The sequence below is a fragment of the Sphaeramia orbicularis genome, chromosome 11, assembly GCF_902148855.1.
Source record: "Sphaeramia orbicularis chromosome 11, fSphaOr1.1, whole genome shotgun sequence".
Taxonomy (NCBI): domain Eukaryota; kingdom Metazoa; phylum Chordata; class Actinopteri; order Kurtiformes; family Apogonidae; genus Sphaeramia; species Sphaeramia orbicularis.
Window position 1 is genome coordinate 47568439 of NC_043967.1, and position 21157 is coordinate 47589595.

Consider the following 21157-nt stretch of genomic DNA (forward strand, 5'->3'; position numbering starts at 1 on the left):
GTCATTGGCACATAACAACGAAAGTTGTTTTAATGTCTTCCATGTCAATACATAATTTGAATGATTCTGAAAAACTTCTTACAATTTTCTTGTTAATATATTTGGCTGACGTGTACTATTTGCATTGACAATCTGCTTCTATAGTCACCCAGAATTTAAACATTAAGTATCCTGACTGAGGAAATAGAAATGTGTCTTGCAACACAACTTTGTGCAGAAAAATAGTCTATTGTAACATATTTTAACAGCAAAAAAAAAATTGCCTGTTTTTACTTTGTTAGGTCATATTCTCTTATACTGCATGTATATTTGCAGTAAAGGAAAAAATGACAAATGGATCTTGGCATCAGAATCATACATATAAAGGGGACATAAATCAGCTGTAAAATTCATTAAATGAAAATACTAGTAAACTAGATTTGTGAAATCGGGGGATAGATGACTTGCAATCTGGCAACGCGTGATGACGTAACCTGGGGCGGGAAACGTGCACCGGAAGAGGCTCTTTATAAACACTTCGTCTGGCTGGTTGGTTGACATTTACATCAAATTTAGGGCAATTAAATCTAAATATGGCTTTAAAAAGAAACGATAAGCTAAAGTAGCTCGTTGTTACTACACTGGCAAGTTTACAGCCACATTTACAGACCTTACGATTTTTTACGTAACGAGTAAAGTTTGTTAATCATGTTATAGCGTTATTATCCGAACTGTGCAACCTGTCTGAGCATAACACTAACTGTTGAAAACGTTTAAATGATAAAACTGTCAGATAAGACTCATTATGGATCGGTATAACATGGTGAAACTTCTTCTAAAAAACTGGGAGCAGGAGTTTGTCAGAGACCATCAGAGGAAACCCAACAAGGTAAAAAAAAAAAACAGAAACCATTCACTGTTTTATGAGAGTAAGACTACAACTTTTTTTTGTATTGCTGTATTGACACTTGCACTTAAAAGATTTCAATACTTATTCAACCACTTTTTTTCTGCAGGAAGACATTGATCAAGCTCCAGAGGAGACCAGGAGTGAGTACAGTCTATAACTTACAACACAGATGTACAAATAAGCATTTTATTACCCATTATTAACCTGCCCTTTATGCATGAATAGGATTAAACTATTAAATTGTCTTTTTTTCCCCCCAGAACTGTATAAGGAGTACCGCAGTTTGAAACAGGCTAAAGAAAACAGCAGCAGCACCAATTCAACTAGTGGAAAAAAATGAACAATCTCAATCTACATCTGAAGCAAACCCACCCCAAAAGGTACCAGAGAAAGTGTGTTTGAAGCTGTGGAATAAATGTGACACTATGTTAGCGTAAACATGGTTGAGGTTGACAGTTTTCTCTCCAGTATTTACCTTAATATCTCTTTGAATATAAGTATTTGATGCCACCTTCTGTTTTCCCTCATGTTGGATATTTTTTTAATAATAATAATAATAATAATCTTTATTTATATAGCACTTTTCATACATTAAAAACTGTAGCACAAAGTGCTTTACATATCAGTTTAAAAATCAGTACCGCCCCCCACCCACACCCACCCACTCACCCGCACCACACACACACACCACACACACACACACACACACATATACATGCAAACCCACAAGCTCACACATATTTAAGAAGACTGACTGAGCACGGGTAGACCAGAACAAAAATGTACAAGTAAAGGTAAAAGATCAATTTAGGAGGCGCTGTGTCAGGGAGCCATCCGCACCAGGAGGCAGCCGCCGACCCCGGCGACCAGGCACCAGCAACACAGCCCCGCATCCCAACTAGCGGGAGAGGGCCAACTGGGACCCCCACCCACCAGAAAGGAGCGGACCCCAGTGAAAGAAGGCGCCACAGCCCCCGGAGTCCACAGCCGCCCCCTGGCATGGAGGGCTCCCTCTGATGAAACACCGGAGAATAAGAAACATTAAAAAGATATAAAAGAACTGATTAAAAGAAGCTAAATTTAAGACATATATGAAAATAATAAAAATATTAAACATTAAAATGATAAAACAGAAGCACTGGTTAAAAGAATCTTAAGATATATATATTAAATATAACTATAAAACCTTTGCGTAGATAAAACAGAAGCATCAGTTAAAAGCCAAATTAAAAAGGTGGGTCTTGAGCCTGGTTTTAAAAATTTCTACATTCTCTGCGGCCCTGAGGTTCCCTGGCAGGCTGTTCCAGAGGCGAGGAGCATAATGCTGAAAAGCTGCCTCTCCATGGGTTTTTGTATTGGCTTTTGGAACTGTTAAAAGGCCAGTGCCAGAGGACCTCAGGGTCCGCGAGGGTTCATAGGGTAAAACTGGCTTCCTTGGTCTACCTTCACAACTTAACATGAAACTGATACAGACAAGTGTTTCCAGAGTTTACAACACTGGTTTGTGCTAACTTGTGTATCTTCTTGTTGTTTCAGGGCTCAGATTGTTGGGGAGCTCATCTAAATCGTAGTGCAATGCCGGCATCGTCTCCAAAACTGACGTCCCAGGACAGAGACAGTCTTAAAGCCTCTGCTCAATACTATGGCCTGAAGTTTAAAGCCAACGTGGGCAGTCTCACCAAGGTGGACACACATGAACCCTGTTGCTGTAATGTGAAAGAATAAAGATTTTTTCATTCTTACTGACAAAATTGTTTCTACAGGAGAGGCCGATGTCATTAAAGAAGTCTGGTCCTCATGGTCGGGTACCTCTAAACTCCTTGGAAGATGGACAAGGTGAACAAACAAAGAATCCTATGGGAACTCCCAAGATCACATCCATCCAACACTCCAAAGAATCATCCAAAACTCTCTCCAACCCCTTCTCACCAAGGTATTATTGCATGCTTTTATTTGAATAAATTAATTGGTTTAATCAATCAGAATCAGATACACTTTGTTGCAGCAGCTTGGAAACAACTCCTCAACAATACATTTTGTCTGAAACCATAGACCAAAGGCTTGATTGACTTTGCAATGCTAGTGTTTATTTCCTGAGTAGAAGAATATATACTAGTCAGTTGTAAACACTGACTCATTGTAGTCAACTGTCACAGCATACAACAAAAGAATTGTATGCTACTTGGCTCCTGTAGCACGTACATCCTACACAATATTTATGTACTGGGCTTTATTTGGCAATGCACCTCTTCAGGCTTTCATGAACTGGAATAGTATTATGGCTGCCAGAGAGGGAACTATTGAACCAATAAAGCTACATAAATGTTGCATTGTACATTTCTGGCAAATGAAATCACACCAACTATAAACCCTGTTAAAAATGCAGCTCAATACAGAGTATGAAAGCTGAGTTTTTCTATTTCAAAGCTATTACTAGGTCCCAACCATACACAATCACAGATGACCAAAATATACAGTCTTCATCTATAAAGCCACGAAACACCACAAATACAGTGGTACAATGAATGCGTAAGATACAATAATCAAAGTATATATAATGTTTTTTTTTACCCATGATCAATTTTTATTACATATTCATTGACTATGTAAGTTATTAGTCATTTTCAACTTTGATAAAGTTTTGGTCGTGGTTTTTCTGAGATACTATGCTTAATCACCCAACATCCTACAGAAGAAATGTTATTTTTGTATGTAAATATGCTAAAAGGGAAAAAAAATAGCATTGGGCGCACAAATAACTGATAACTTAACAAGTGGTTTTATAGTATTAGTAACACAGTGTGCAGAATGCTATATCTTGTGACATTACAGTTATATATAAACAATTTACAAGTCTTTCTTTGAATTTCCATTTGTTTGTAGACGATTCAGCACTAGTCTCGGGTCCTCGGTTTCACAGACAGTCCATCCAGTGGAGGCTGAGGAGCCATTTGAACCTTTTAAAGCCATAGAGTCTGAATGTCTAAATGCTGTGAGCATCAGTTGTACTGACAACAGTGTGAACAGCATTACTGAAAATGCTCCCTCGCCAGTCAGACGGTCAGGCCTGTTGTCATCATTATCCGCTTCAAGTAGTGCTGAAACTTCAAAAGATGATATAAGAGTAACTGACAGAATGAATAAACACATCACTGGTCCAAATGATGTTAATGTAAACACAGAAACTCCACATAAACATGATGTTGCTGCAAATATAGGAACTTTGACTGGCATGAGGGGAAGTCCACAGTTTCGTGGAGGTTTTAAAGGGGGAACAGGAGGTAGGCCTTCTGCAAGTAGGCTGGGTTTCATTGATAAGAAGTGGCTCGAGAGGTGTCAGGTATTTGGAGAAATGGGGGCTGAGGAAAAGCCTGGAGCAGGAAACCAGGAGATAGATCTGAAAAGTAAAGAAGGAGGAATAGAAGTAGAAATACGGAGAAATGGAAGAGATGGACAAGGAGAAATAGGACAAGAGGAGGACAGAAATAAAAAAGCAGACATGGAAAAGGGTTTAGAGAGTGTCAATGACAGTGCACAGAGACCTGCAGTACAACACAAAAGAAAAAGTAGAGGAGGGAAAGAGGATAAAGAGATGGAAGAGGAAAGTAAAGAGATGGAGAGAAGACTGACCCCAGAAGACGACATTAGCTCTAATCCCAAATCCAAAAGTATAAAGAAAACTGTCAAAAAGAGGCAGAGAGAGGGAGACGGCGATGAGGCAGAGATGACGGAAGAGGGAGGAGTAAAAAAGAAACGAAGAAATGGAAAAAAGAAAGAGGATTCTGATACAAACACCAGCCAACCTCAAGGAGGAGGAAAGAAAAGGAAAACCAAGAAGAAAGGAGAGGACGATGGAGAAGAAGAGCTGAAAGAAAAAATGGAGCCGAAAAAGGTAAGAAAGTTCATTACACCAAAAAAACTAAAGCATACCCAATCCACATTTATGAACCTCAGATTAAGGTGAAGATGATTCCCCTCAAGGTTCCACAAGAGAATTTATTTGGAGAAATTGAGGAGGGTTTTGGAGCCAGAAAATTATATCAACCACAGCCGGTCAAAGCCAGGTAAGACTGGACGTTTCCTCAAACTACAGATGGTATTCAGGAAAAAACGTTCAGTCTTTCAATAACAAAAAACTATTTGAACAGGAACATGAAAGGTGCGGAGGGAAACTTTGTGAAGATAAATCTGAAAAAGAAATCTCATGTCAAAGGATACGCACTAAGAGGGATGGCTCTACGCAAACAGGTAAGTGAATACAGTGTACTGTGTGAAGATAGAAAAATGTTGTACTTTATATCATCTTTTGTGTTATTGTGTTACAAATCCCACTCTTTATGGCACTGTTTTTCACTTGGAAAAGACTTTGTATTATTCCACACTACACAGATGAATGCTGTTTCTTTACTTGCTTTATTTATTTAAAGCCTTATTGTGCTGCTTGGTGATTTATATACCAACATATTCCTTTATTTTAAAAGTCTAAAATCTAATCATCTGAATTTTAAACTTTAAGCTAATTATATACAGTTTTGACGTGTTTAAATATGGAAGGGTTTCAGTGCTTTGTAAATCCTGCAACACTTTGTGCAAGAAAATACTTTGGACTTTCTAAGTAAATGCATTAGAGTTGCTTTGGAAGTTAGAGGAACATAAAATCACTTTAAAAACCCACCAGCAATGTCCTGCCATCACATCAGGAGGATCACCAAAGTCTGATTGAGATTTTCCTACATGTACTTACTACTTTTTTTTTTTTCTTTTTTTTTTTTGAAATGTGAAATAGGCCTTAAAATCACTTTCTTAAAAATGTATAGAAGTTTTGACTGTAACTTGTTGAAACCTGCAGAAATCCTAGATTGAGTTTACACATTTATGCTTGTGTTTTTTAAATTTACTTTTTAGCATTTGAACATTAGTATTCCACCTACTAAAGAGAAAAATAAACATACACAGCCTAGCCACAAACTAAAGGGCCACACTAATATTTTTCCTTACTTAACCTTAATTTAACCTGAGCTTTCACTGTGGCATAATTTCAATACATTTATTCAATGTCACATTTATTTGCTACTTTTTTTTACTATTTATTATTTGCTTACCCTAAATCCAGGTGGGGACTTTTGTGGCCAGGCAGTGTATACGTACATACTTTTATTAATTGAATTTAAAGAAAATTAGCTGTATCATAAAATGCGTTTTATCTGGAAATGAAATGTCAGGGTTTCTGCCACAGCCCTGGTCTCATCACATAAACTACAAAAAAAAATTCAAATGCACTTGGAAATTAGTTTCACTGTAAAATATGATACTCCAGATGCTGCTTGAAATTGTCATGTAATAAATGTTTATGTAAATGTGTGTTTAGATGTATATGCAGAAGTTCCAGCTGAAAGGGGAGCGTTTTGGTGGAGGAGGTGGATACTTCGGCCAGGGAAGACGAGGTGGTTTCAGAGGAGGGTTGAGTCGACAGGGTGATACCTGCTACAAGTGTGGAGGGACCGGACACTGGGCCATCGACTGCAAGGGACGAGGTAACACACTCACACATTCACACTTTAATGTCCTTATTAGGCAGGGCTGTTGAATTTTGAGACTTTCATTTCACCTGTGGAAAAGTGTGAAAATTATATGATTTAGTTTTGATACTTTCTGATATTTTCACTCATATTTGAAGGAGAATGTTAGATATTTAAACAGAATTATGTATCTATTATAATGATCCCTAAATATCTGTAAAATCTTGATTGTAGCTCCACCTGCTCCTGTTCCTGATGAACAACCTGCCAATGAGGAGCCATTTGAACTTCCCACCTTGGAGGAGGTTGCCAGGGCGACAGGAACTCTGCAACAGTCACATGGTATGCATAATGAACTTCCCTGTTGTATTAAAACCCACATTAGGATCATGAAATTCAGAATGAGCTGTGTTAATATCCTGATTTGTTCTCCCATAGCTTCTCCCAATATCAAAAATGAGCAGAATAAGCAAAAGGAAGTGGACGTTAAACAAAAAGATGAGGTGTTGCTGGATGTGATTCGTCCTGATTATGAGCGTCCGGCTCCTCCTCCGCCCATGGAACCACTTTATGATCTCAAAGATGATGGGAAAGTTCAAGGTAAAACATTCATTGTGTGTTTTTGTTGTGTTTACTTAAATGACCAATGGAAAAAAACATTTGCTCAGAGTTTGTTTGTCTCTCTGTATCTTTTCAGTAACACCAGCTGAGGTGTTTGCAGGACTAAGAGACCTTGGCTACCAGTCATTTAGACCAGGACAGGAAGAGGCCATAATGAGGATCCTCTCAGGTACAAACAGAATACACACATTGACTGTATCTGTATTCATACCTTTTATATTATTGGGATTAAAGCCTCTGGAGCCAACACTGAATCTGAGTTACGAACATCCACGCATATGACATAAATCACTTTCAAGTTATTCTGTTTGGGTCATTCCATGTCAGATCACCCAATGAGTTAAACCCTACCTCCTCCAAATTCAATGAAAATTGCTTTATAGGTAAATCCTAGCCAGAAAAGCCAAATTTTCAAATTTTAGCAAAATCGGACCAATGGTTTTTGAGATATCGCCATTTCTTTTTTTCACTTTTTCGCAAAAAAACGGCGTGGCTGCCAAATTTTGAAGTGCTGTATCTCGGCAACCAGTGGTCCGATTTTCAAAAATAAAGTATATTTGTGAAGGGGAGATCATAAGGAATCTAAATACATCATTACTTTTATCTTTTAAGTGATATATCTCATCATGACCTTTTGACCTATATTTTGACCTTGAAATTGACAATTTGGGACAAATGACCCCGCGACAACTTTTCCTGAAAATTGTAGCCCAACATGTTGCCTACAACATATGAAGAAACTGGAGAGGTAATATTTTTCATTTTGAAGCAGCATCAGTTTGAAATGTGCATTACCACAGCTAAAAGTCCTACTCCTGTACATTCTATGTACATCCGTACACACAATTCAACACATTTCACACATTATATGCTTACCACATGGTTAACATGTTCTCTGTCTCTACACTACTAACAAGACAACTCAAAACCACTTGCTTGCAGTAGTGCATGCTATTCTCAACTGAAACTTTATTAAAAAATATCTAGAATACAAGTCAGGGGTCACATGACCTAACCCACTTAAACTGCAGAACATATGTCTGCCACTAAATTTCCCTCAGCCTTTGATGTCTGTTAACTGAAGACCTCAAGTCTGCCCTAAATTACATCATACACAAGAATGAAAAATAAATAAAATAAAAAAAAATAAAGCGATTGGCCACAAAGGCCAGTCTGCAGTGTGTTACTGAAGGTTATATTCTGGATTCTAAAGCAATGTTTGAATACTGTGTCAAGAATATCCCTGGAATCTCCTTCTTTCATGTCAAACAAGATGAAGTCGCCGCCAACGAAGAAAACCTCAAACCTCGATTCCAGTTAGCAAGGACTGTCAAAGGCACTCTGCAGTATCATCGTTTTGTACCTGTCTCCCTCACTCAGATTAAAGCCTTTAAACTCTCTGAGCAGGACAGTCCTCCAGATTTGGTACAAATCCAAGACGCCAACAATGAAACATGTACACCCAGGGTCATGCAAATTCCCTTGGAAATAAAACAGCAGAATTTCGTCTGCTGTATGTACGATGAACATCCGTGGATCGGACTAGTTGACGAAATTTCTGAGGAATTCGGTGACTACCACATCAAATTTATGCATCCATCTGGACCTGCTAAAACCTTCCATTGGCCATCAAGGGATGACCAATGTTGGATTCCGGAGTCGGATATTCTATGTGTGATAACTGCTCCGTACCTAACCTCCTCCTCTACTAGAAACTATTGCCTCTCTTCAGATGACCTTTTCAGGATTTCAAGTGAATGCAACAAATGGATTCTTGACACTGAATAGACATGTCATTATATAAAAAGACTAAAGACACTGGATTTTCCATATTAAGACTGATAATTGGCATATATCTTCTCTTGACTTTGTGAATATGTGATGTACATGGATAATACATGGTTTATGTACACAGAATACAGGGATGATCATTTTAGTGGCAAGTATGTCTCATTCTAATTGATATTGCTTCACAATGAAAAATATTACCTCTCCAATTTCTTTATATGTTGTAGGCAACATGTTGGGCTACAATTTTCAGGAAAAGTAGTCGCAGGGTCATTTGTCCCAAATTGTCAATTTCAAGGTCAAAATATAGGTCAAAAGGTCATGATGAGATATATCACTTAAAAGATAAAAGTAATGATGTATTTAGATTCCTTATGATCTCCCCTTCACAAATATACTTCATTTTTGAAAATCGGACCACTGGTTACTGAGATACAGCACTTTGAAATTTGGCGGCCACGCCATTATTCGCAAAAAAGTGAAAAAAAGAAATGGCGATATCTCAAAAACCGTTGGTCCGATTTAGCTAAAATTTGAAAATTTGGCTTTTCTGGCTAGGATTTACCTATAAACCAATTTTCATTGAATTTGGAGGAGGTGGGGTTTAAAATGTCAATTTTTTTTGGGTGATTTGACATGGAATGACCCGTTTAAGGTTTGGGAAAGCTACATATGCACATACATACAGCTTTGGGAATATCTATTAAACCACTGTGATGTGGAGTTGAAATGTGTTTTCTGTCTCTTTCTTTATGGAGTTTTCTGGTATTAGACTGTATTTTGTTGTAAAGAGGTTGAAATAAACAGCTGTTTTGGTCTTTACCGATGTCCTTGAAGTTTTCATCTTATCTAACTCTCTCTGAGTTAAAAAATCCATTCGACTGTTTTAACCTTGTACATGTAGCTGATGCATGTGATAATTTTGTCTCAAAATGTTTTGGTCATGAAGAGTAAAATTAAACTTTTACCATTTAAATATTTTGTGTTTTCTGTGCAGAGTTTATCAAAAGAATTGTTTATCATCAATTTTTATCATGTCGTATTTTTTAAAAATCCCTTAAGTGGATTTTGTACAAAAATATCAGTGTTGAAGGGTTGTTATATTGTATTTCTTTAGGAAAGTCACATGTGATCCAGAAAACATTTGTGAAGTGCTGTCTGTACGTGATCTGAGTGGTCTTGCAAGAATTGTATTTTATGTTTTTATTCACTCCCTTTGCAAAGTTAATTTGTCTTTGTTTACTTTATTTTTGTTAAGTTTACTCATTAAATTAATCTTCCTCTCTAAACCCCTGTGAGGCAACCTTGTTGTGATATAGGGCTCTACAAATAAAATTGAATTGAATTAAATGATTTAACACAACCCAGATAATTTCCTCTGTTTTTCTCCCAAGAAAGAGATCTCAACTCATCTGTGAATTTTTACTTTAAATCTGTGAACTGTGTATTGATTCTATGCTGTTTGTTTCTCTTTCTTTCTGTTTTTAGGTCTGTCCACTCTTGTAGTGTTGTCAACAGGAATGGGTAAATCATTGTGCTATCAGCTTCCTGCCTACCTCTATGCACAGCGGTCAAAATGCATCACTTTGGTGATCTCACCTTTAGTGTCACTGATGGATGATCAGGTAACACAGACACATTGACGCTCATGTAGATGTGAATCCTGCCTTTGCTGATCATTACTGAAAGGTTTGCAGCACATGTTCATTCAGGAGTTTTGTTAACAGATTTGTTTTGACTGTGTATAGTTGTCAGGGCTTCCAACCAGACTGAAAGCTGCCTGTATCCACTCCAACATGACGATGAAACAGAGAGAAGCTGCAATAGAAAAGGTAAAACACTGTTTAGAATCTGCAATGTGAATAACTATAAGACTTTAGATGAAGATGCAGAGTTCTTAGTCATGTCTCCTCTGTTCCTCCAGGTGAAGTCAGGTGATGTGTGTGTGTTGCTGCTGTCTCCAGAGGCTCTGGTTGGTGGAGGCGGTTCAGGGTCAGGTTGTCTGCCGTCTGCTCAGGAGCTTCCCCCTGTGGCCTTTGCCTGCATAGATGAAGCTCACTGTGTGTCAGAGTGGTCACACAACTTCAGGCCCTGCTACCTGAGGCTCTGTAAGGTAAATAGGAGATGGTTGTATGTAAGCATGGGAACTGGTAATATTTTATTCATACAATATTATTATTATATTATTGATTCTGATAAACAGTTCAGTTCTTTATTTATGTGGGGAAAAGGTTAAAAAATGGAAAAAGAAAACCATATCTCTTAAACTTAATTTCATGTTGCGTCCTCAGATGTTTGAGCTTATCCTTGTGAGACCCAGAAAGTAAGTTTGGGATTGATTGGAAACAGCATGATACAACAGTTTCTACAGATAAATGTTTTTTTAAAAAATTTTTTATGGAATGTCTTTTGCAGTGGACAGCGTCATGTTTTGTTTGTTTTTTTTTCCCCAAGTAAAACTGTGAAACTCTTGTCCCCTGCAGAGGACAGAAAATAGATTGCTCTATCTCAGGAGGATATTGCTCTTATTTCCACTCTTAGTACTTCAAAGTATTTATTTATTTATTATTTCTTCCTTTCTGTTATTGATTGATTAATTGACAGATTTTTGTCTTAAAATAAAAGTCCAGAATACATAAACATACAGTTGAAGTAAGTCACCCAAAGCCCAAACAATGTAACCAAGACAGTAGCAGTGTCATGAATGCTTCTTGCTGCAAGTTTCCAGCAGCAGTAAAGTTTTATATCACATTACAGTTTGCAATTGTCATAATAACAGTGGTGTCAAAGGGAATTGATCTGCTTGGAGGCATGCGATTCCACAGAACTGGACCATTTTTAGCTGGCTCTTAACAGAAACCAGTTCTTGATTCCCATCTGTTGCTGTTGTTTTGTGGACCAGTTTTTGTTCCACTGAAGATAATTTTAGAAGAGATATGATCATCATTTTGTGATTTTGATTTACAGAAAAGCATGCATTTGTTTGCAGGTCCTAAGGGAGCGTTTGGGGGTGCAGTGTTTACTGGGACTCACTGCTACAGCCACCATGTCTACTGCTCTGGACATCGCTCGACATTTAGACATCAGTGATGAAGACGGCATTGCTGTCAGATCTGCAGCAGTGCCTCCGAACCTGAATCTGTCTGTGTCGGTGGACAGAGAAAAGGATCAGGTGGGATGAGTAACACTTTGATTATTAGTAAAAAGCCACACTTCACCTGCCTTCATGTGTCTGTCTGTACTTCTGAAGAACAATGAGTCTATGTGGTATTTAGTTTGTCTCTGCTGCATTTCCATCTTTAAGGCTCTAGTGTCCTTGTTGAGAGGCGATCGGTTTGGTTGTCTGGACTCCATCATCGTCTACTGCACCAAAAGAGATGAGACTGTCCGTGTGGCTGCACTGCTCAGAACCTGCCTTCAGGGGGTGGTGGTGAAAGAAAATAAGCAAATCACCAACAGCATCAACCCTGCAGGACAGAAGAAGAAAGAACTGGGTAAGGACGAGACACTCTACCGCTTAAAAATATGATCAGGAGCATTGTTTTAACACCCCATCATAGTTTCTCCTCTTTCTGTCTGTCAGGGTTCCCACAGGGTCTTAAAAAGTCTTAAAAGTCTTGAATTTACAAATCTGCATTTAATACCTTAAAAAAGTCTTTAAAAGATATTAAATTTGATGTGGTAGGTCTTCAGTTATGTTGTTGGCTGTACTGTGTTTAAATGTGTCAGGGAAATGTCCAAGCTGCAAAAAAGTAGCATTAGTCTAGTCAGTTCCAACCTGACATTTTATATTGAAATTAGGAACCAGTTATCACTAACTTTGCAGCCACCAGTGAGAAATGACTCGGAACGATGGGAATTAAAATGTTGGACTAAGTAAATACATTTTCTCGAGTCATGTATTTTCGCCAGTATGGCTGTGAAATGGGCATTAAATTTTGTTCCAAGTAGTCTTAAAAAGTTCTTAAAAAGTCTTAAATTTAACTTGTTGAAACCTGTAGGAACCCTGGTCTGTGCTTCTGTTCTCAGCAAGGAAGAAAATCCGTAAACCCCTGAAATGGCAGGCTGAGTCGTATCACGCCGGCCTGTCAGCATCTGAGCGCCGCCGTGTCCAGAACAACTTCATGTGTGGGGAGCTCAGAATCGTTGTTGCCACTGTGGCCTTTGGTATGGGCCTGGATAAGTCTGACGTCCGTGGAATCATCCACTACAACATGCCCAAGGTACACAACACATCTAATATGTAACTGAATCTGAGCTGAGGAGGTTAGTCAGTTACTTTTCATTTATGTGTACTTTTCATTCCAGATTTATTTACTGTGCGATTTAACTTTTGTTTTTAATTTCTGTTTCTATATTACCACATTTTGTCTCTTGTAAAGCAAGTTTTGACTTTGTCCATTAAAAGTAAGAATACACCAATATGTCATCTAATATATGCTGAGATTGGCAATATCTGCATCTACATGTAAGATATATTGTCACCGACAGCAGTGGCAGATGTTTATGTCTGTCTGGGTATGTTAAAGTGTTTTTCATAAATTTGTATATCCTCCTAGGAAAGTAAAAGTTTTGGCTTTTTTACATTAAATTGTTTTGATTGGAAACTGCATGATGCAACAGTTTTTTCATAAACTTTTTTATGGAATGTCCCTTGCAGTTCAGAGCATTTTTTTTTTTTAAGCAAATCTGTGAAGCTCTTCTTGTCTACAAAGGACTAAAATGCTTTGCTGGGTTTCAAGAGGATATTTCAATCTGTGTTCATTCAAAGATAATGTGATGAGTGACTGAAAGACTTTAAAATAGTCTGTGCTTTTTTTATTTATAATGACGATGTCTGTGTGAAGGTGGGGGAAAAATTACAACAAAAACAATATAAAGAAACAAAGTAACACTGGTATGTCATTGTATTGGCTAAGAATTTTGCAATTGGTGCATCCACAATGAAAAGGGCTCTATAAATACATTTTACCCATGGCAAAGAAACTCTATGGATAAATTAAGGAATACATTAAAGGTTAATAATTAGATTGTCCTGTGTTCTTTGCCACTGAGTTAAAACAGTTTTTGTTTTACTTTGAAGAGTTTTGAAAGCTACGTTCAAGAGATTGGGAGGGCAGGCAGAGATGGAGAACCGGCTCACTGCCACCTTTTCCTGGACCCTGAGGTGAGGATTCATCTGAAGGAAGTGAAAGGATGTTTTTTCATTTTTACTCTGTTCTAGTACCAGCATTCTCAACTAGTGGGTCTCGATCCAAAAGTGATCTATTTTATTGCCAATGTGTTCTGAAAGCAGTAAATAGAGATATACGGACGATTAAGTTCTAGCAAAAGCTCGAAATGACAGTGACTCTGAACATTAGCAAATGTATTTGTCAAAAATAGGCTCATAACTGTCTTTGATGAATATTTTTTTACTTGGTTTGGAATCTATAAATGAAGTAATTGAAACTGCTTGAGTAATGTAAGTTTTTTTTCCACATTAAACAGTTAATATAAATCTATTCAAGAAGACTCTTTGAAGTAAATTTTCTGCGGTTTTGTCTAGGGTGAAGATCTTCATGAACTCCGTCGTCACATCTATGCAGACACCATGGACTACTACACAGTAAAGAAACTGGTCCAGAAGGTTTTCCCTCCGTGTAAATGTAAACAGATTCGCCAGAAGCAGCAGGAACTAACTGAGGTAACTATAAAACTATTACCACACCAGATTTTTTGTGTGGTGACTGAACAAATAAAGGAAAGAATGTTTTCTCTGTGTCTGTAGGACATTGACGACTCAGAGATGCTGGAGATGATGGATGTTGCTGATCAGGAGAACGGTGTGAATCCTCCTACTCAGCAGGACACAATACTGTCCACAAATCACAGCCAGAACTCAAATATATCACAACTGTTGGCAGCACAGGTACAAATGGATTTCTACTGCTATGGCCTGACATATACAGGGTTTCCATGAAGTCTCTTTACAATTTAACAAATTTATTATGAAATGAAATCAATAGACAAATCTATGGAAATTATTACATATTATTATTATTATTATTATAAAATGAAAAGTAGATATTGAAGTTGTTGGTTTTTTTTGCCTCATTTAACCCATAAAGACCCAGTGCTACCTTGGTGGCAGTTCCCAAATAATTTTTGTCTATATTTAACCTTTGTTAAGTAATTTATCACCATTTACTGCAATGTTATCCTCTTTAGTTAGAGTTTTTTCAGTGTAAATCATGTATTTTCTTATATTCAATACACTGATCATGTAGATGTTCATTAAAGCTCAGAGTAAATTCAAAGGTTATTTTAGACTTTTTCTGTAAAATATATCATTAACTGAACATAAACCAAGTGTCTCGATCCACTGTCACTGATTAAACTCCATAGGTTTTATTTGTGAATCAGTGTTGTAGAAGATGACGGTGTTTCCATGTTCACTACTGAGCCTCTATACATCCAAATGGGTCATATCTGATGAACATGAAAAGATGACAAACTGCATTTTACACATGGATTGATAGAATCAGTGGATGAACAGGTATCAAACAGTTTACATCAGTAGTTGGTTTTGGTTGACATTGGATGTTTGGGACTTTATGGGTTAATACTCCTCTATATGGGCACCATTAGTTACATGAAGGACATCAAGATGGCACTGGATTTGTTGCCAGGTTGGCTGTAGAATAGCCTCATCAATGGTGTCAATAGCATCAGTGATCTTTGGCTTTAGGTCACTGATGTTCTGTACATGATATCTTTAACAAAACCCCAGAATAGAAAGCATAGAAAGAAATCCAGGGCAGTAATATCTGGTGAACAAGGTGTCCAGGTCATTGGGCCATCCCTTCCAATCCAACAGTGTGTAAATGTTTGGTTTAGGAACCCACCAACATACAGTCCCCAATGTGGTGGTGCACCATCTACCTAGAAAATGATGGTTGGTCGAAGGTCATTTAGTTGTGGTGACACATATTCAGTCAAAATGTCAAAGTAAACATTTAACGCAACCTATTTCATCAACAGGGTACCTGAAATACACAATGCAATGTGATTATATAAAAACGCTGATAACCACTGAGTACATAGAACAAATCTGATTAACATATCTCAACTGCTTTTGTTATACATTTTTTCCATTGTAAAGAGACTTTGTGGACACCCTGTATATTTAGCTTAGATGTTATCTGTACAAGGGACATGGATTTTAATGAATGTTTTTGTTGGAAGGTGATATCAGTCCAAGAGGAAAAGAAAGTGGAGCAATTGGTTCAACAAGAGGCAGCTGACGGGTTGTCAAATCACACACATGAGGAGGTGATTGGAGTCAGTGATTGGCCTAAAGAACGAGTTTGTCACACACATGAGAGAGCTATACCTGTCCAGCAGACGGTTGAGAGTCTGGACATTACAGAAGAAGGTAAGAAGAAACCAGGTGAGGACAGTGAATGAAGAAACAGTAAAAAAGAAGAATACAGAGATTGGTCGACAACAATGACTGGGTGGAAAGTAAAAGTAGTATGTCTTAGGATTAACGAAATATAGTTGAATTCAGACCACGCACATTCAGAAAGGTGGGTTTCAGAGAAATATTTCAGTGAAATAATGAACTATTTAAAGTAGCAGGGGTGTATAACATGTTCTTTATGTCTCTTGTGTGAAGATGATACAACCTCCCTGTGTAAATTGTTCTTTTGTGTGTCTGCTTGTGTTCCATCAGGTGTGGAAACGCTGCTCTGCTATCTGGAGCTGCACCCTCAGCGCTTTGTTGAACTTCTTCATCCCACTATGTCAGTTTGTAAAATCAGCTGCTATGACGGACCGAGACAGCTCCAGAAGATCACTAAAATGTAAGCAGTATCTGTGTATTCCTCCTTTAAAATGTTCTGTTGGAGCATTTTACAAAATATAAATGGCACTTTGTGTAAATGGGAATGATTTTCCCACAAGTTGAATCGGATTCATGTTATCGCTCACATATTTTATGGCTTTTAAGAGAAAATATTTTTATATTTCTCAAAAATATACTATTTTACTTTGTGAGATGAAGTGGAAATACTGTCATTTGTTCCTTTTATAATAGCAATAACTGAATAAATCACAAGGGCTTGGACAGAAATGGAAACTTAATTCTAAATGGAAGGAAAAAAGGCACTAAAATTAGATCACTAAAAATGAAGTTCCATGACTTTTTGATGATTTAACTTCAAAGACTTCTCCAGGTTTTTCATGACTGTGGGAAACCTGTTAATAGTATCAATGGATAATTATGTAATGAGTTGACTTTTTTGCATCTTTTAATTGGATATTTTGCTGTTAATATGTTCACCAATTTCTGAAAATGCAAATTAACAAAGACAAAAACAAAAGCCAGATGAGACATATTTAAAATTGGATCCATTTGTTAAAGTCAGCATTGTGTCTGTCTTCATATTCCTCAGCTGCCCTCCCATCGCCGTGGTGCTGGCGAGAAGGCGGATGGCCGGAGAGCGAGTGGAGTCATGTAATCAGCTGGAGTTTGACGTTGTGGAGGTGGCGGACACCATGGGCTGGCAGCTCCCTCTGGTGAAGAGAGGCCTGAGACAGCTGCAGTGGAGCACCGACAGAGGTACGACTATGACGCTGATGTGAACCTCCACCCGGTTAAACTGATCCTCATCAAATTCCAGAAAGTGTGGGGTCCCTTCTGAAAAACATTCCAGACCCTGTAAATGCTTGACATTTAGGTGCAGTTTAACAACGCTGCACACTTCGTACTTACTCCTAGCACAGGTTTCTGTTGTGATAGTGATCCTTTACTATGTCTAGTGCACTGGCAATGACTGAGGAGGGATTATTTTATGTATAGTCTGTTGTTTGTTCTGTTTTGTTTTACTTTGGTGCTAGCTGCCATTGATATACACCCATGCTTACTTCAGATGTCTGTAAAGACCATTCAGCACTAAACTTGTATTATACTGAGAAAACTTTTATAAAAAGATCTTGATTTAAAAAAAAAAAAAACAAAAACAAAAAAACAGCTGATCCTCATCAAACTCTAATCTGATTGTGTTTAAGGTGGGGGATGCAGCGGGGTCCTCGTTGAGTTCTCTGATCCCTCCTTCTACTTCCGTTCCTATGGTGACCTCAGTGATGACGAGATGGACAGAGTGTGTCAGTTCCTCCACAATCGAGTGCAGGAGCAGGAGAAAACCCAGCTCTTCCAGCTGACCGCCTGCTTTAAGGCTTTTAAGAGGTACGTACTGTTTTTAAGGCTGCGTTCATGTTTGAGTTCAGTGATGCTGAACTCAATCGAGTGTTAAACTGAAGGAAAGGTGGTCTAATAAATTTGTTCAGTGCTGTATATTGATTGTGGGACTTTATACAGTATGTATCTCAATCATCAGTTCGTTAGTGTTGGGTGTTAAAGTTCACAAATGATATTTTCTTGTCCTTGTGTGCAGTGTTGCGTATCAGAGAGTTTCCTCCTGTGTTGATGATCTGGAGGAGAGTCGCAGTCTTGAGCTCAAAAACCTTCTCCTGGAGTACTTTGAAAAGAGGCGAGACCAAAATCACACATTCACACCTGTCGACATTGAGGAGCTCGACAAATATAAGGTAAAAAAAACCCAGGATGTTTTACAGGAGTTCTAGCAGTTTGTGACTTGTGACTTGTTTGTGTCTTGTTCTGAGCACTGTGGTTTGTTTTGGTTGTGTTCGTATTTTTAGTTGTTAGACTGGGAGAATCAGATCAGAGCGGATATAAGAAGTTTTCTCTCCTACCGAAGTGATGAAAAGTTTTCTGGAAGAGCTGTTGCTAGAATCTTCCACGGCATCGGTGAGAACACCCAAACAAACACAAAACATCTGATCATGTGTGGTTATAATGTGCATTATTATTATTATTAATAATAATGATGTTGATAGCAGACAATAGCTTAAGATTACACAAACCCCATTCTCTCTGGCATTGACTAATTCTAACCATAATTTTCTCCACCAAACTTTTTTTTTCCCACAATAACTAAGTAAAAGATCATTTATGTGGCCAAAAATCTGTGATGAATATCACTGATTGAAAACAAGACTTAAAGTTTGCAGGTGAGACAAAAAAATCAAGAGGTTTAATGCAACGATCTCACCTAAATAAAAATAAACAGTACCAGCAAATAAAATGCATGAAACCATAATTAAATGAACATCAAATTGTTGCTGTTTAATGAGACTTTAAAACTTTTGGAAAAACCTTGTGATACTGCATCACTCCTCATAAACACAGTTGATTTTTTTTTTTTTTTTTTTTTTTTATGAATAGTTTTTTTGTTGCTCTGAAAGCTGTTAGATGCAGGCACAGTGTTTTTAATCTGTTGTGATCTTCATCCATTTGACTTATTTCAACACAAGATGAAAGGTTTCTTTACTGCCACTACAGTCAAGAATCTGCATATATATGACAATTTCCCTAACATTAGACTTACAAACAAATTATAACCTCTGTATAATGAGACCTACCTACCATATTGCAGATTCACTAATGAATATAGAGTATTGACCTCTAGAGGGCACTGTGGGACTGATTGTAAGAAGTTACTCTGCCAAACCTTTGGAAAAAAATTAAGAAACCACTGCAAAATTGTCATTTTCCCTGATTTTACTATTTATAGGTAGGTGTTTGAGTAAAATGAACTGTTTTGATTTATTCTATAAACCGCTGACATAATTTCTCCCAAATAAAAATATTGTAATTTATTTGCCGAACATAACAAATGGTCAAAATCACAAAAGGATGCAGTGTTTTCAGGCTTTAAATAATGCAAAGAAAACAAGTTATTCAATATTTTAAACGCAATACTAATGTTTTAACTTGGGAAGATTTCAGAAAGTAATATTTGGTGGAATAACCCTGATTTTCTCCTTTTCTTCTTGGCGAGCTCTCCATAGTCTTTGGTTTACTTAATGCCACTCACTGGCACAAAAGTTCAAGTAGCTCAGTGATGTTTGTCTTATGATGATCCATTTTCCTCTTGATCATATTCCTGAGGTTTTTAATGTGGGTTCAGGTCTGGACATGGGCCTGGGTATGAGGGTCTGGATATGGTGGTCCTTCATCCACAATTTTATTGATGTTGCGGTGTGGCATGAAGCATTGTCCTGCTGGAAAAACAATCCTCACAGATGGGGAACATTGTCAAAGCAGAAGGAAGCAAGTTTTCCTCCGGGACATTGATTCACGTGTCCTTCACTAAGGTGAATCTGCCTGGCTGAAGCCCCCACCCCCAAGATTATCACCAAATTTCATGGTGGGTATGAGACACTGTGGCCTCTAAGCCTGTCAAGGTCTCCCTCTAACATTAGATGACCAGGTGTTGGACAAAGCTGAACATGACCTTACTCCAGTCCTTATGGTCTTTTGCCAACCTCAGCCTGGCCCTTCTTTTTTCTCACTGATCAAGGTTTTTTTTTTTCTATCTTCTAGACTTGAGTCCTGCCCCAAAGAGTCTGTTTTGAACTGTTGCCACCGTGCACTTCTCCTCAGCTGCCTTTTGCTATATTTTTTTTAGTTGACTTGAGGACATCCTAAGACATTCAAATGAGTTGATGGTCATCCTGGTCAGTGGAGAGGTGTTTTCAATAGTTATTTTTTGATTCCAATTACATTTGAGGAATTACCGGCGCTGTTTTTGCCATCCAACTGGTCCTATTGCAAGAGAATCCTGGAGACCACAGCATGGTTTTTATACTTATTAAATCAGACACGGTTCAAGTGATCATTCAGTAGAATGAGGTGTGCTTGTGTTAGAATTCAACAGACACTGGGATGGAATGGCTGTCACACATGTACAGATGCTGATTTCACAGAAAATTGCTGTGGTCTCTGTTTTTTTCTAGAGCTATATGTGTTAAAGCTTGGATCTAAACAGATGACGGTGCAGCTGTTCTCATGATTCCAGTTCAGTTTCCATTAATACACTATAAAACACAACATTCTTCTCCCATTTGTCAGGAGATATGAGTTAGGGAGTTTTTGATGATTATTTAATTTCAATCTGATTGAAGTACTTTTACTGTCTCATTAAAGGATGTGTATTTAAACTGAACATTTCTCTCTGTAGGCAGCCCATGTTTTCCTGCCCAAGTCTATGGTAAAGACCGACGCTACTGGAGGAAATACATCAGGTTTGACTTCAACCAGCTCATCCGACTCGCCACTCAGGAGATCATTCGCTTTAAGTGACCAAAGACACAGGATTATAATGGATTTACCTCATGTCACTGTTACTTTCATGTTCAAATATTTTAATGTTTTTTATGTTTGTCCAACTGTGGAAAAAAAAAAAACTCAAATAAAACCTCTATTTTTCTA

The 21157-nt window shown here is 37.8% G+C and overlaps 1 protein-coding gene across 2 annotated transcripts; it reads left to right on the plus strand.

Annotated features, from left to right (window-relative positions):
• Positions 1–527: 527 nt before the first annotated feature.
• Positions 528–21157, plus strand: recql4 (RecQ helicase-like 4). 2 transcript variants are annotated; one of them, XM_030146478.1, is made up of 28 exons: positions 528–868; positions 996–1029; positions 1150–1269; positions 2426–2572; positions 2653–2822; positions 3773–4781; positions 4871–4953; positions 5038–5137; positions 6258–6423; positions 6643–6750; positions 6847–7008; positions 7106–7198; positions 10306–10442; positions 10566–10649; positions 10742–10930; positions 11807–11989; positions 12122–12311; positions 12847–13040; positions 13901–13984; positions 14366–14503; positions 14588–14728; positions 16045–16234; positions 16535–16664; positions 17256–17422; positions 17872–18049; positions 18258–18411; positions 18523–18631; positions 20907–21157. In XM_030146478.1, the coding sequence occupies exons 4-28, from the start codon at positions 2465–2467 to the stop codon at positions 21026–21028; spliced, it is 4389 nt and encodes a 1462-aa protein (XP_030002338.1). In that variant the 5' UTR covers positions 528–868; positions 996–1029; positions 1150–1269; positions 2426–2464; the 3' UTR covers positions 21029–21157. The 2 variants fall into 2 exon arrangements, with proteins under 2 accessions (XP_030002338.1, XP_030002339.1); XM_030146479.1 differs by having other exon boundaries at positions 1150–1215; positions 2376–2572.